Below are 17,562 nucleotides of genomic sequence, written 5' to 3' on the forward strand. Positions count from 1 at the left end.
AATATCACCGTTTTCAAGATTTTCAAGTTTTTGTGCATTTTTAGAAAATTGCCACCTGCGATTACTTTTTCTCATGCCATTTCTACAAATGAGGATACTTTTCAATCTAGTTTTTTTCCTTATCACAAGGGATAGTTGGGCTATCAAAAGAAAATATTAAAGTTCAACAAACTAGTTTAAAAGTATGAAAATTTTAAGAAATTGCAGAGAAGAAGGAAAAATTAATTCATTGTCTTGCACTTTTGATCAGCCATCGTGTAAAAAAAATGTTGGAAGACTATCGTGCCCACTGCCTTAAAAACTTTCTTGGTTAATTGAGATTCTAAAAAGGTATCACAAGCCTATGTATTCTGTATTATTTTTATCTTATGGCTACTTGAATAGCAACTAGTATGAAAACTGCAAAAATGAGTTTTTCTCGTAATAGTTAAACTAGGACTGCATAGTGGCATTAAATACAAATGGATAATTTTTAGCGTAGGAATTTTAATAAAGCAACATTTAATCATCGTCATCATCATCATTTCAGCCATAGGACGTCCACTGCTGAACATAGGCCTGTACCCCAATGATTTTCATAATGACCGCTTGGTAGCGGCCTGCATCCAGCACCTTCCTGCTTACCTTTATGAGGTCGTCGGTCCACTTTGTAGGTGGACGTCCTACGATGCGCTTTCCGGTACGTAGCCTCCACTTGAACCCTGTTGCCCCATTGGCCGTCCGTTCTGCGTTTTTGTGATTACTTAATTTTTGTTTTACACCTTATAAATGTGCCTATAGACAGATGCCCCTGATGATACACGGCTCGGAAACGTGGATTTTTTGCACAGCGTGCTATTGAAGGGGCTATGATCGGGTTTCTTTACAAAACCGTATCAGAAATTAGGAGACCTGTAAACGAACTAAAGTCGCTGACATAGCCCGATGGATCAGCAAGCTGAAGTGTCAAAGGGCAAGGCACAGTAGTTCGCAGAACTGAGGCAGCAGGATTCAAGTGGAGGCTACGTACCGGAGAGCGCATCGTAGGACGTCCATCTACAAAGTGGACCGACGACCTCATAAAGATAAGCAGGAAGATGCTGTAAGCAGACCGCTACCAAGCGGTCATTATGAAAATCATTAGGGTACAGGCCTATGTTCAACAGTGGACGTCCTACGGCTGAAATGATGATGATGATGATGATAAAATGTTGCTTTATTTAAATTCCTACGCTAAAAATTATCCATTTGTATTTAATGCGACTATGCAGTCCTAGTTTAACTATTACGAGAACAACTCATTTTTGCAGTTTTCATACTAGTTGCTATTCAAGTAGCCATAAGAGAAAAATAATACAGAATACATAGGCTTGTGATACTTTTTTAGAATCTCAATTAACCAAGGAAGTTTTTAAGGTAATGGGCACGATGGTCTTCCTACATTTTTTTTACACGATGGCTGATCAAAAGTGCAAGACAATGAATTAATTTTTCCTTCTCTTCTGCAATTTCTTAAAATTTTCATACTTTCAAACTAGTTTGTTGAACTTTGATCTTTTCTTTTGATAGCCCAACTATCCCTTGTGATAAGGAAAAAAACTAGATTGAAAAGTATCCTCATTTGTAGAAATGGCATGAGAAAAAGTAATCGCAGGTGGCAATTTTCTAAAAATGCACAAAAACTTAAAAATCTTGAAAACGGTGATATTTTTACTGGGGTCAAAATTGGACGTTAGGGGGACCATGGCGAGGCCTATCGATGGTTACAGGGTTATCCATTGTTTTTGGGACACCCTGTATAAAATTGTGACAAGACAAGTATTGGCAAACTCTATCGGACTCTACTGTAGATACGCTCTCCAATGCTGCTTTAAAAGATACGTGTTGCTAGTAAACCTTAAGATTTTTTAAGTTCTTTTGTCTCTTGGTACTGGATAGTTTAAAATCCTACATTCGTAAAGTATGCGAAACAAATTATTTAAAAGATTAGGAAATAGATTAGGAAAATATATTTAAAAGCTTTAGTAGCTTTTAAATATATTTTCCTAATCTAAAGTAAATCTATACAAACTCTTTGCATATTATCTCTAATATTACTTTTATGAAAAGATTTTCATCACTTAAAAAGATCACATAAGTGGTTTAGGTACTAGTTATGCCATTCACCAGCTAACTATTTACTAAACACTCGATTTACTCTATTAGTTAGCCCAATATAGAACTCCCAGAACAAATAGCTTAAAATTTTCGTTAAAGTAAAATTACGCTTAAGTCGCCAAAAGATCCTATATCTTTTTTAAGATGATTACAAATAGCAACACGTATCTCTAGTTACCTATACCTCTTACTTGATTAGCCTTAATTCTTCAGAGCCTTCGTACCTGCCATAGATACCTAAGTAAATTAAGATTGCTATAAAGTATCGAAGAAATTATAATTATCACTGAAATCACAGAAGAAAAATCTCAAGTCAATTTCTAAATCACTCGATATTTTTTTCAAATTATGTATTAGATCGGCTATCGTCTTCATGAAAACTAGAGTTGTCTTATTTCAGTGACTTCATGACACCAAATTTTATTCGTAAGGCTTTTCTAACACGACACAAATGAAGTTTTCCACATTGTAACGTTCGATTTGTGTGTCTTAAACGAGAACTCAACATTTTCATATGATTTATATGGTTGCTTGCCATTTTATGAATATTAATAACAACCACAACCTAAATAGAACAGCATTAATACTCGTAGTTGATAGAGTTGTAGAGATGTCAACAGATTTATTTCCTGAAAGTATGAAATGAAACTTGTAAGGATAAACTACCCATAGAAGCGACTAGTTTATTAATACAATGGACTCCATCAACCTTAAATTAACTATGACCACGACAATAATGACAGTTGTAAATAGATTAATCACAGTAGCAAATATATCTTATCAGATATTTAGCGTCCCTGCCTACTTAAACTTAACTATATTTATTTATTTTCCAAAAATAATATTTGTGTCGTGTAAAAGCTTCGCTACCTGTTTTCACGTTGCGTTTTTATCTCTAATCGATTGTATGTACCTATTGTACTGATCCAGATGTAGGCGTAAAAGTATTTATATGACAAATCAATTGTATGATAATAATATTATGTATATTTATAGTCTGCTAATAATATGACTATAACATGTCGCAATATAAATGAATTTAAGAATCTTCAAAATTACACACGACGAATTCTGCTACAATCCCAGCTCCTAATCCGTTTATTTAAATTATTCTATGTATAAAGGGACAAAACTTTTTAGGGCAATTTTGCCATCATTTGTTATAGAAACAATCAGAAATAATGACTATATATGTACCTACCTACGAGTTCTTAATTTAATTTGAGTAAGTAATTTACTCACTTGCCTAAGTACTTCTATATTTAAATAGTTTTTTAAGTTATGTTAAGATTTTTATTGACCTTAAGACCAACTGTCTCAAAGTCTTGAGGATCGTTCGTAACGTGATTTTGAAGTGGCTGCTTCATTTATGTTGTGACACGATACAACGTAAGGATTTTTCACCTTTAAAAATAATTAAATAACTCTATTAAAACTTAAAAGTACGTTTGCATTTAGTATGCAACTGCAAGTAAGCGTTAAATTGGAAATTAATTAAGAATTGCTAAAAGGCATACAGCCTTACATCGTAAGAGTAAATTAATCGTCTACGCAATCCTTCAATTATTTACAATAAAGGACCAAAGTATATATGGAAAATTACACGTTTTATCTACAATGTATTTGAACATATCTTTACTAAATGCTACATACTTAATACTGTTAATCGTTCATTTATTAAAAACAGTCGCCGTTGGTGCTTTTCAGAAATTCTTCAGCTGAAATTATATTAGGTATTTTCAATGAGGCTTTCGTTAGTAAGTTGTTATTATTGCTAGCATAAAAACGCATAGACTTTAGAAATAGTTAATAGTTTTAAATAATAAGTAATTGTACTATTATTCTCCGTTTGTTAAAATTTTTTGACTTTTATCGTTAGGTACCTATTTTGTTATCGTTATATAAATGTTGTAACTTTACAAAATTGTTATGCAACCTGAGTGTCTGATCGATCGAACAATTGGAAACAGTAAGTAGATCATGATTATGATTTGTATGTGTGGGCAATTAATGTAAGTCTTAATCATTTCGTTACTCCTATATTATTGTCATTAAATCAAAATTGGATTTTTAATTATTTGATTTTAATTTCGCACAAAAACAAATGTTGGAGTTACCTTCAATTACGTATGCGGCTATTTAGTTTAGTCTAAAATAAGTTTAATTCTATTGAATTTTCTTCGTTAATTAGTATCTTCAAATCAACGATAAGTAAACGACTTAAATATTAAATCCCTTTCATAAAAAGTGATTTAGGAGATAAATAAACGAGTAAAAATGTTTGGATTACTTTGGAATTGCCTAACCGCCTTATTGTATTTAAATAATAAGATTTAAAATGGTAACTAATATTTAAGTGCTACTAAACATAATCGACTAATGTTTGTCAAAAGTCTCGGTTTAAAAAATAGGGAGTGCCCAGCCGGAAAATGATGTAAATGGCATTTTTTGTAAAAAAAAAAAGTACAGACAACCACTGGTTTCATGTGTCTAAATTAATTTATGTTATTGTAGTGGGTGCCTACAAAATTATTATTAAAGATTTCTTTCAAAGAGTCAAAACTATGTACCTTGTCAATATTGTGTATATTGAGCTCAACTCTGAGATCGACTATTTAAGTTTACTTCTTTTTTATATAGATTAAAATTTTAAAATAATTTAATTATTGTTATTAGATGCTATAAATTAGAAATAAAAGAGTGTCATGACTGAGAGCACTTCATTTGTTATAATGTACCTACGGCATACCTCCCAATAAATAGGATGACTTAATTTGTTTATTTTGTGCACAGATTTAAACAATGAATTCTGTGTTGTTAGTAATAAATACTAATATGCATATTTAAGCGTTTTCAATATCATCAATTTAACCTTTTAATAGAACTTTAGAACCCTCAAGATTCTGCGAGTTGTAGTTAGGAACATACTCTAAGATATAGTAAGTATGAATTAATGTGGCAGTAGGTACATAATACTTAAATAAATAACTTTACGGCTAGGTATAACTCTAAAACTATACGACGCGGTGGATCATCCTAGTTGTCATTTTCTAGAAAGTCTCCATTAGTCAATTAACGTGTTTGAAACTACAAAGTTTTAATTGAAACAAAGAAATTCATAATTTCAAATTGGATTATTCTTCGTAGAATATTTGAACTCATATATAACACCAAAATATATTTAAAATACCAGAAAAGAACTATTAATAAACTAAAAGTTCTGACTTTGACTAGTTAATTCTGCGATAACCGCGCCATCTAGCGTTACATTAATTACTCCTACTTCATTCACTAGATGTCACTAAGTGTACTGAAAGTAAAAAGACGTGAAACAAAGAGATCGTCTATCCCTCTCGTGGATTTATCATGGCGGAGTTCGGGAGCTAGGGCAGGTATAAAGTTTAGGTGTGTGCGTGTATGCGGATACAAAATTTCACGTTTGACCACTCTGAGCGCGCACACATGCGCATCTCAGCGGGCGCGCGGGGCGCGGGGCGGAACGTCCGTGAAGTTGTGTCAGCATATGCGCAAACGAGGTGCGCATTCGTCGCGTGCGTTGTCGAGATTCTTTGTGCCATTCTTCGCATACCAATAAGAGTATATTCTTTAAATTTACTCATAAATTGACATTTTATCAAAATTCGCCCCTTCACTTCATCTTCGAACACCATTTTAGGTAAGTGGAAAATACTTTTTGAGTGATTTTCATACATTTAACTCGAGATTTTGGTGATTTTTATTCGGGAATGTCAACAATGCGATCGCGATCCTGCAATATTTTACATAGTTGTCGTGTTTGCTTCTCTGCGACTTCCGGTCGTTCGGGTGTCGGCATTTCGCGATGTAAACATTATCTAGTTTTGAGATTTGGCCGCATTTAGGTGAGCCGTCGGGAATGAAGTGTGCTCGAGGTGCTTTTGTGTTGTTAATTTCGCCTGAGTGTGCTTACTGTGATGGCGCAATTTTCGAAAGACGCGGTATGGTATCGTTCGCCCGCGATACACTTCAGTCGCGTTTGTGGCTGCACGCGATTTGACGTATTCTGCGCGCTGTGATGTCACTTGTCAGCTTATTTTATGAAATGTCAAACGTTTTACATGTAATTCGCGAGTGAATGATAAACAAATTGACAGTGAAATTATTGTTCATGAAGTGATATTATTAACTGAGTGACATGGACTGTTATTATTCGAAATTTTACCCGAGGCGTGAGTATTTATTACGAATTATTCAAAACAAACAAACAAATACTTGAGATACTTTTGTGCATTCTTAGCATACTTTTTACATTTTTGCCGGGAAATACAAAAGGATACGTGATGATTTCGGAAAATTTTATCATAACTTATTACGGATTGCCTATTAGTGTACTTTTAAACTTTTTAATTACCATGAAGGTTTAAAAAATCTTTAAAAATTATTTAACATACATAATTTTAAATAATACGAATACTACTTACAATTACAAAACATAATTTATTAATCTTATTATTTTTTTAACATAACTTTCGGCACCCGGCGGCAGCAGCTTAGTAATTATTTAAGCCAAAACGAGTTTCGGAATGTTTCTAATGAGTAATGAGAGTATTAATATTTTCCTTTTACATATTTTACATAGTAGAAACATTTTTTAGTTAACGAAACTCTTGCGTAACTTGGTAAATCTCTATAAAAGGTACTCTTAATCACTAAAGTTATTAAAATTTTGGTAAAATTCAAAATTTGTGTGTCATAATACCTAATTTATCAATTAAAATAATATAATTCTGTAATCACTTCCGGTTACCGGGATCTTCAAATGCAAATAATTTTGCCGCGCATCAGCCTTAGGTATTGTTTATTTATTAATATTAAAGATAAAATTCTATTGTTTTAAAATTAAAACAAAGCAATAGATTTTTGTTTATATTATAGCAACAAAATTAAAATATTATGTAACTATTCACTAGGTATTGGTCGGATCTAATAAAATGCAGTTGCAGCGTTTTACATTACAGTCGCGTGCTAAATAATCAATTTATGAGTATAGGTATAGGTTGTGTTTAAATGTTTAAATAAAATATTATTTAATTTCTTTAACATTAAGTAGGTACTTTATAATTGTTAATTTTTTAAGGGGAATTATAAAACGAGCGACTAAAAAAAAACTTTGCGACTGATGATGGCATACTGTTTTAATACCTTGAGCGGTATGAATTTGAGTAAGCGAAAAATTAACCAAACTAACGACGAATATTGATCAATAATAAAATCCAGAACGAGCTTACAAAATGTGGGTTTTGATTATTACATTTCAGACATAAAAATACTATCCGGGCGACTAAATTACTAAGTGAGCGACTAGAAATACAGAGAGGGCAACTTTAATATGAAGATACATTAGATTTTTCTAATTGAGGTTTTACTGAACGAACTACAAAAAAGTTAGTTCTAAGCAAAGTTTTGTGAGCTGCTTTATTAATGATTATTGGTTACTGATATTATATTTGAGGTCTCATGTTTTTCATTTTGATACGCTTTATTAATGAAAACTACAGATTGTTACAGCGCGCGAATTCGAATGGGGGCGGGGCGACTGTCCCGAATTTTTAACAAAATATGTATGCAAACACGTTTTGGGTCTAGCAATTCGGCTCAAACTAACAACACCGCCACTGGAAGCAAAACTGATACCTATTGGACAAAAAAGAAAACGAGGCCGGCCCGCTAAGTCCAAGCCAGCACTTATCATACAGTGACGATGAGTAGGTAGAGCTCCTCAATCCTCATAGGTACCAATCAATGAACCTTATTAATAAGATTACTTTTTTTTGGGTTGACAGAAGCGACTTATTTTATTTTGTTTTTTTTTTGTTGATTCGATTTAAGAAAATACAAATTTATTTCATTTTTCGTAATATATTGTTTCATTTGATTACCTACCCTTAAATTTTAATGATTTATTTTTTTCGCTACTAGAATAGTGTTCCGTCAAATATTTATTTCATAAGATCATTTTTTATTTAAATGTGGGCTCATAATACGCTGCTCATAATAGTATTTTTCAAAGTAGTTTTTGCATTCGAAACACTTCATTAAAGTTAAAAATACCGCTCAGTATAAAAAAAGCATTTGCCAAATATTGAAAAAAATGCAGGACCTAACGTTGACACTCAATCAAATATTAGGTCGCTCAAATATTATGAAGCTTCTCATTTTGTATTTTAAGGAACTCAATTCTTTTTTGTAAGTTGCTGTTCTTTTGTTTTTTCGTCACTCACACTCAGTCGCTCACTTAGTAATTCTTTAGCCCACATTAATTATTTTTGACACTTACAACATAAATTTACAGTCACTCGTTTAAATACTACCCATTTTTTAAACGTGTAGGTTAGTATAAAATGGTTTACTTGCGCGTTTTTTCAATATTTTAGTAGAGACAATACGATTCATTAAATTACTATCTTTTGTGAGCTTACAAATAAATATTATAACTAGTCATTATAACATTTTAGTAATCCTTTCATATTGGGGAAATTTAACAAGCATTTTGTAGAATTATACGTAACTTAATAAATACTAAAAAGTAAAAGTAACTTACTTCCTACTTATTAAGAAAATAATTTGAGTTTTGAACCAATTATTTCAGATTTTTATCTTGTTGGTTACATATTATTATTGTTTATTTGTAGCACATGATACCTACTGATAATAGGTAATCTTTAAACACTAGGTACTATATCTGTCTGTCTGCTACCTACTTCAGCTACTTTATCAATTTTCTTATATTTGTATTTTTTTTGTTTTGACTACACATAGTCTACCTACTTAATTATGATTAATTTGTTTATGAATGTTTATTCATATTGTGCAAAATTGTTTTTTGTTTGTCCATTAACACACTGCATAGTTGACAAAATTACTAATTGGTTAGAGTAGTGTGGAAAATAATTAAATCATTGTTATGATGCTCATATTGAAATACAAATAAACCAAAATCAAGCTTAGAACGTGGAGAAATCGCCAGGCTTTCTTACTTTGCTTAGGTACCTACCTACTTGAGTTTTCTCTACATTTTTTCTTTTATTCCGCAAGGCTTAAAATTCTTACTGGCCGTCACAATTAACTCTATTTAATATTTAAGCACTTTATAATGAAATAAGCCTTCATAAAAGACATTTTGGCGCGCATTATTTATTAATTATCACACCCTGTTCCTCTATTTAAGTATTTGAACTAAAAAACGCCTATAAAATATCATATAAGTTTAATTCTATAAAACGCTTACTTATAAAAGACAGACTGCCCACCACGTGGTACCTATATCTATCATCATAAATCTTGGCTTAATTATGTAGTTATTATACACTTGATGTACTTAAGAGCAAAATCAAGGCACTTCTCCTATGTCACCACAACGCATCAGAGCCCGTAGAACATTCCCATTAGTTGCTTCATTCAGCGCTACCTGTGCAAGTAGTGCGACATAACACTGTTCTCCGGAGATAGCGAACCGCTTCACTTACAGTCTTACAGTATATCTGTCGGACTCTCGAATGGGTGCCAAGAGTTATTTTGGTCAATACGGTTGATGTTTTTATTGCACGTCGCGACGCCGCCCCGAAGCGCACGACAAGCAATAAGACGTGTAAACTGCTGACGCCTCGGGCCCTCACGCGGCGTCACATCTAATGGCCGATTCAGAACGATTTATCACGTATTCTGTCTTAGGGAAATTGAATTTAGCCCCATTCGCTTCTCCGTCGACGGTTATTACTTTCCTTGATTAAACTCTTCCATTTTTATACAGATTCCCTTAATGTACTACAACGTGAATCCCATTCTAGAGTTTATTGTTACCGATTCTGACTCTCGAGTTTACAGCTTCAAGTGAAACGTCAATTTTGCTCAAAGCGATGTTGCAACCGATAATTGAATCGGAGCGTTTGCCGTCGATGTTCGTTCGAATTCAAATTATCCAAAATATCAGATGTAATAATGAACTAATTTGTTCAATTATATGCGCATAAATTACTCACGCTACCGCTCAACTTTCACGGAGTCAAAGTTGCAAAGTGGAACTTGTGTGAAGTGCACTAAGTGATGTTGTCCAAAGTTGCATACACGCGTGCTTAATTGAGGTGCGGTTGATGCTCGCTCCGGATGCTGTAATCGTAGAGTCCTGTCCATTCACTTGCACGAACTTGGTGGGTCCAACAAAGAGGCAAACAACATATTGCAGCGTTCATGGACACGCGATAGCTCGACTTTTGCTTTTCGCCAGTAACATGCGACAGGTCTCAAGGTAAAGCTCACAATATAAGTTTAAATTTTTAAATTGCACGATTTATACACTGTTTCTTTACTAAGACAATTTCCTTGTTAGCATTTGCTGTTGCAACTGAGATTGAGGTGCGTGCTTATTTTACATCATTGACAATTTTATGAATTTGTTTGTTATTTCAATCCGGCTCTCGTTCAACCGAAGTTGCAACACTAAATACAATATTAATGTTAACGTCTGCGGAACATGAAATACCTACGTTGAAATTGCTCTTGCTAGCACCTTTACTTCCTCGAATTGAATGTTCATTGTCTTCGATTAAACTTGCTACCGTTGTACGGTTCAAATAATAAACTAGTAGAATTCGCCAGGAGCTCATCTCGGTACAAAACATCCCTTCCCATGTCATTAAGTACACTCTCACATAACACGGCGTAATCCTAACGCGCGGTATTGAATGACAACGGCCGACCACCGTGCGCGGTTACTACCTGCTCCTATTGACCCGAGGGTTCCGTAAGCCCCGAACAACCTTCCTGACCACGAATCAAATTCATTCAGTGGAAGGTGCCGGCGTTAGTTACGGCATTTACGATTTATTGCCATTATAAACACCTGACGCGTATTAAAAATAGTCATTCAGTTGCTACGTGATTGTTAGGAAAGTTACCGATAGTTTTGTTTTATAGCTCGTAAATTATGCGTCTTCTGTCGCGGTTATGTTGTGATCGTATTAATTAAACAAATCTTTCTTTGAGATGATTGAAACGAAGTAACCGTTTTGGCGTCTTGAAAGTTAAATGTCAGCACAGGTGCCACGATTTGTAAATCAGCGAAGACTTAATGCGGTCGTTTATTTTATTCATATTCCAGTGGAGACACCCAGTCTCTTTATAACACGAAAATTTGCGTCATGAAAACGTGAGCGTCGAAAAGTTCGCGTCACTGGCTGGAGATACTGCGGTGTCCAGCAGCCTCGCTCTATTCTCGGACTCCTATTTGTGGATTACTCTGGTGTGAAACCCTCGCATTGTCTGCACGAAATCAACCGTAATGTTCAACAGATAGAGCTGAAATCCACTAATAACCGCTCGCAACGCCCGACCTTCTTGAACCGTGGACCGAGCGAAAGGACCCACTCCTTGCCTCTTATTTATCTTAATTTCGCTCACCGAAGAAGTGACAAATGAGGATTATGTCTGTGTGAAATCGTGCCAGGTTCACTTTTAAAACGTTTTAACGCAAACGTCCATTTGAATAATATAATAAAGAGCATTTATAATTCGATGAGTTTGGGAACATTAGCAGCAAAATCATTACTATTCCGCCAGATCGATTTGGAACCAGAAAAACTTGTTTGTCTTTGTAGTTGGCGACGCTAATGCCCGGCATTAACAAATATGTTTCATTAGACTCCACGAAGCAAGTTGTTAGTGCAACAATATTGACATGTTTCATTGTAAACCGTAACTTTTTTCTAATAATACAAAAATTAAATACTATTTTTGTTTTTAATCGCAAAATGTTAAACTTAGATCATCCATTTACAAATCATATGAAATGTAGAGTCGATAATTCTGTTAGCACAATTTGCTATAGTTATTGTGTGTAAAAAGTGCTATTGACATTAATTTTAAGTATTTACATAAGGATTATACGAAAAAATCATCTAATACTTATTTCTCTCATTTTCCTTTGCTGAAATTTAGGAACAAAACAGTCGGCCCGTTTTCACGCGAAGCATCAACATTGTACTTAAATGTATATGGTGGCAATTGACTTCCATGTTTATTAATATAGATGCAAAATGTTCGCGACATATTGCGTTAGGAGCATTACAATGAATGCTCTCTGGATCGATGCACGGCGCAGGTAGAGCCGGGTATGAAGCCGGCGGAGTTTACTTGTTAAACTATCGTTGCGGATTGTTTCCGCCACGCCCGCAGTCCGGTCTTGGCGATTTAATTAAACTTGTTATTTGTACGTTTTATTTCGCAATTGGACCCCTGTTCGCTTTGATTGTCTGTCCGCCAACAGAACCTGCCTTTTGTCTTGTCTGCCTTTCATGCCGAGTTCCAAACTAACTGGCCATTCAGCACAACAAAATAGTCAAAAGTTACAACGTTTGTATTCGAACAACGCCAGCTCCCCACTCGCGAAATCACTTAACTGTAGGTAATCTTTCACGATGCGAACTCATTTGCTATGCATTATGTGAGTTAGGCGTTTCCTCGGTGTATTCTCGGAAATCGAATGTACGGGTATTTTAGTTAATCGTGCGCTGTATAAAAAATAATGTGCCTACCAACGAAACTGCTTTTAGGTGTCGATATAAATAGTAGTTTTGATATCGATGGAGCTTATGAACGTTTCAATAACGTAGGTAATAGCATGCCGTAATTCCTGAAATATCAAATAATGTTCTAAATAAACATTTCAAATGTACGCGGTGAACTGCCAACAAAAAATGTTGGAAAGTAACTTTTTACTGAATCAATTCAGGTTTGGTCTAAAGTTGTAAAAAAGCTCCGTTTGCAAATATCGGCGATGAAAACATCGAGTGACGACGAACAATTACAAGTTTTTTGTTTTACTTCATTAGCGCTCAGACGAGACTCCGATAATGCCGTCCCCTCCGGAAAAATGTCGGTCGCCTACTTTTCAACTTCACGCAAACATTTTCCTATTTTCAACAGAACACTGTCATTGGAACCGTTTTATTTTTCTATCAAGTAATCTTAAACACACTTTATTCTGCAATTAAAACTTTTTAATTGGTAACATTTTTCTCACACACATATTGAACCTAATGTAGGTTTGGAGCTAATTATAAAATACTTTTCGTAATTATTAAGAGCTAATTGCGTTAACGTCATGGTTCCACTTGCGTCAGATTTAGGCAAATGAACCTATTATAGACTTTATAGCTGAAATAAAATTGAGAAAGCACTTAATGCTCTCGTAAATTTCCAACTACTATTTGGCCTATGGAATTAAATGCGCAGTACGTAGTTATTAAAAATGCGCTTTCTTCAAGAATTCAGTGATATTAATAACTCGTAAATGTCAATATTTATTTCCATATTTATTTAATTTTATGCTCGAAGCGTTGCGTGTGAAATCAAAACTTCCCACACGCAATATTAACGTATATCGTAACTTTTATAATAATATTTTTCGTGGTTTACATCCGAAAAGTCCATTTTTTTAAAAAAAATTTTATGTTTTAAACAAACCTTGACTAGAGGCGCCACATTAATAGATGTGTATTAGAGGATTTAGAGGCATCACAATGAATTAAACTCTATTATTGAATGTTCACTTGCAATGTTGGTATGAATAAATCATAATAGATTTGATTTACTTAAACTGGACATGACACAATGCTTGCCTTATACTTATTAATAAGAATAATACTGTTAATAGTAGTAACTAAATAGTTTGTTACTATCACGGAAACTCGCGAAAACAATAGTAACATAGAAGCTTCGGTTCCGATTGTCCGCTCTATATTCATAATGAATTATTTATATCTTGTTAACACTCAACTTTTGCCTTTCATACATGACGGAATTTGTCCTGAAATCATCATAAATCTATTGGTGTTATTTAATGATATCCATAGACATTGTATTACTGCTTGCAACAGCCTGCAACTTACAATTAGTGGCTAGGTACAACTCGAGACTCTCTCATCTCTCGCGAGACTTTCGTACATTTCTTTGCTTAAATAAAGTTTTATAGCTTATCTTATCTCGGTACATTAGGTAACTACATATTGATCAAATCGAACATACGTATTAGGCCTATAGAAGAACTAGGAAGGAAGAGCCTTTCCAACATCACATACTAAAACGTTAAAGGTTATTATGCGCATATTAATACGTTTAGTCATAAAATAGTTGCATACACTCACTACATAGTTTCCAGTTAATTTGCAATTTCCTATTTTCTAAAATTAATCACCAAACTGTTGATGAATTGAGATGGGACCATCAAAGTTAGATTCATGTAGAGATAACTAAACGTCCACTTCACTAATCAAATGTTTAAGAGCTTTGATAGAGTTCATGCGGGTTAGAGAAGTGATTAATCGTTTATCTGTTAATAGTTAATCATTAATCGATAAATGGTAGTCGATTTATTGAAATTATATTGATTTTCACTCTAGTACGTGATCTTGAGCCGACTACGGCTTTCAATCGGTTGATGTAATTTTCTAACATCGTTTGAAGCAGTGTTGATTAAAAATTAAAATAGATTAATGTTCAAAGCTTATAATTCATATTTGTCATTTTATACATTTATTTGTAAATCTGCCAATTTAACCATTGAAGTCTCTGTTAACAATCTGTGGTTGGGTATCTGTATTATTAAGGCCCAGTTTTTTGATTCGTAGTTAAAATAACCAATGGTTAAATTTGACAGATGTCAAATGACAAGTGGTTAAATATCAGAGAAAAATGTTTTTCGAACGATGGTTAACTTGACTTTTAGTACATTTTTTAACTATCAGTTTACATTTTGTTAATATTTAACCATTAGTAGCAAAATTTAACAATTAGTTATTTTAACTATGAATCAAAAAACTGGGCCTAAATCAATGAATTTTGAGTTATTCATCCTCATAAATGTGTTGAAAAACGTTGAATGAAACGCATGTGGTTATTAATAATTATAGTCTCAGCTCCATTACCTTCGGTCTGTAATCTCTCGTCTATAATAAGTAATTTCACACTCTATTATTAGTCCTGTTTACATAATTGATCTAGATTTCATTGTTACATCGATTTCATTTCATATACCTAATAGATGTTTTTTTAAATAATACACAAATTATTATAAGGAACAACACTATGTGCACATAATGTGATTAGAATCGGCTGAAAGTTTAAGCTACTTGTTGTATTAGTTACGTTAACAAAAGTAATGAACTTTTGTAATAAATGAAAACCAATGTTTCATAATGTATTTCCCACGTGCAGTATAAACTTTATGTTCCAAAATAAAATAAAACTCGACTAGTTTCAACTCAGAAATTGTTTCGTGCAAAAACGCTCTTAGCAGATTAGTACGTTTTTGTCTCTAGGCTTAATAAGCGCTGCAATAAATATAATTGCTCGTAAACTGCCTCAGTTAAAAATAGAGGAGCATTGTGTTCTCAATTTAGCGGGCCTATTGAAGAAGCCGAGCGGTCTTCTCGGAAACACATCGCTGTTGGCAGATTGAATCGCAAATAAAAACAAAGACAAGTGTCTACTTCCCAGATTATAAAATACATTAATTCAAATTCTTTATTGCTATTCCACACGTTAAATGGAATGTTCAAAATAATATAAGACAGTATGGACCCCGTCGGGCAAAGCAAAAATTAGAGGAGATAAGAAAATTAATACGTGCTACGAAAGCTTGCTTACCTATATTCGTAGCGCTAGAGATATTTTGTTTCTACCAACAACATGACGTGTTTGGTAGAGTTAAAACCTGATTTTGTCAAAAAATAAATGTCACGATTTTGACACGAATCCCAGCTATCTAGAAATAATGCGAAGCTTTAAAACGTGTTTGCATCATCTCACGTGCGGTGCAAAAGTGCGACGAACTGGAAACTGGCATTTCATTGTGTTCCAGTATTTAGTTGGGCGTAATTAATAATTTTACAGCTTTACGGTTGCATTACGTAGATTGCATAAAACGGCACCACTCGGCTCAAGTCGCAAGATTGATGTCGGCCGTTCCCCGCGCGGGCGGCTGTCGCGCGATAAATTAAACGCAACTTGCATTAGAGCGCCTAATGAAACACACGTCTGTCCTGCTCCGCCCTTCCCCCATATCCCTCACCAGACAAGGACAAAACAACCGGACCAAACCTTTTTTATTCCACGACAGAACCAACCGTTAACTGTGACTTCGCTCCTTTAATGACAACACTAACGTTTGTAATTTTATTACCATTTTTATTAACCACAAAAATTTATTTATAGAATCGACACATTGAATATTAAAAAGTAACGCGCTAATAGGGCTACTTATCGACCAATCACAGTTTAATTGGAGACAATCACGCAGTCTCGAAACCTCATTATCCACTATGAAAAGAAATATTTCTTACTTATTTAGGTTAAACATTATATGTAGCAACAAGTATGCGCGTGAAGCGATCTGACCAGATTACTTGGTCGACCATGGCGTATCTGCAATCGGTAAATGGTTACTTTAAGTCTCGATATGCGGAGTATTCCCCATGGAATGCCACCGTCGCTATGCTGTACTTATATGCGCTCGGCGGACTGAATTTTTTCTTATCGCCGATGCATTTTCTGCGAGTTTTCAATGCGAGCGACACGGCGCGTCCACAGTGACGTCTACTCGATTTTATTTGTACAACTCGGGACAATTTATGTGGGCATCATTTTAGTGGCGGAAGTCGGAATTTTACTGTCTCATTTCGTTAGTCAGAGTAAAATAAGAATAGATGTAGAGTCAGACTCTACAAAATATCGAGGAATTTGTTTCCTGCGTTATCATCTCCATAATTTTAAGCCATGTTCGCGGTTTTTTCCTCCGTCTTTTTCATCTAATTCTCTCCTGGATATTAAGCCGGTAATAACCCGGCTTGCCCGTCATCCATCACCGCGGTGCAATCGTCCCGCTGTCAATCTATTCCGGGCGCTCCGTTTTCGCTAATGATTCCCCGCCGTGATCGCGCGACATTTACAAAGCCGATTGTGCCGCCGGTTTGTTCACAAATCGCTTCTCCATCTCATCTCGATTTATCAGATGTGCTTTGTTGATAAGGTGATATCTACACGCCGCGCGGCGTCGGCCGATCAGAGTGCGGTGATCGACAAATAAATAAATGGGCGTGCACTTTCTAGTTTCTAGACTCTGTCTTGTCTGATACGGTTCGAATTAGAATGTAGTACCATTCACGGATTACATTTTCGTTAGTTAATGATACCCTAATGTGCGTTGATGATAACTATCATAAAATTAGTAGCTTTTCATTGCTATGTTACCTTTGTGGTTATGCCAATTAAGCAGCATTGAAAACAAAAGAATTGGCGTTGAAAAAGCCCAGGTTCAGTCGGATTGTTAATTAATTCAATGGCCGTGTCATCGCTCAAAAACGCGATCAGCACGGGAACAAAGCCCGGTTTATC

At 34.6% G+C, this 17,562-nt stretch overlaps 1 protein-coding gene across 3 annotated transcripts in view; it reads left to right on the top strand.

Moving 5' to 3' along the window:
- Positions 1-6,040: 6,040 nt before the first annotated feature.
- The window catches only part of LOC135073110 (protein scalloped), a 94,391-nt gene continuing 82,869 nt past the window's right edge, over positions 6,041-17,562 (top strand). For 2 of the 3 annotated variants that reach the window (XM_063967149.1, XM_063967150.1), the window contains exon 1: positions 6,041-6,344. Coding sequence is in view for 1 of the 3 variants with exons in the window: in XM_063967150.1 (XP_063823220.1) it covers positions 6,311-6,344 (34 nt within the window). In the remaining 2 variants the exon portion in view is untranslated. The remainder of the gene's footprint in view (positions 6,345-17,562) is intronic. The other variant, XM_063967151.1, reaches the window with a different exon arrangement.

The sequence above is a fragment of the Ostrinia nubilalis genome, chromosome 7 (assembly GCF_963855985.1).
Source record: "Ostrinia nubilalis chromosome 7, ilOstNubi1.1, whole genome shotgun sequence".
Taxonomy (NCBI): domain Eukaryota; kingdom Metazoa; phylum Arthropoda; class Insecta; order Lepidoptera; family Crambidae; genus Ostrinia; species Ostrinia nubilalis.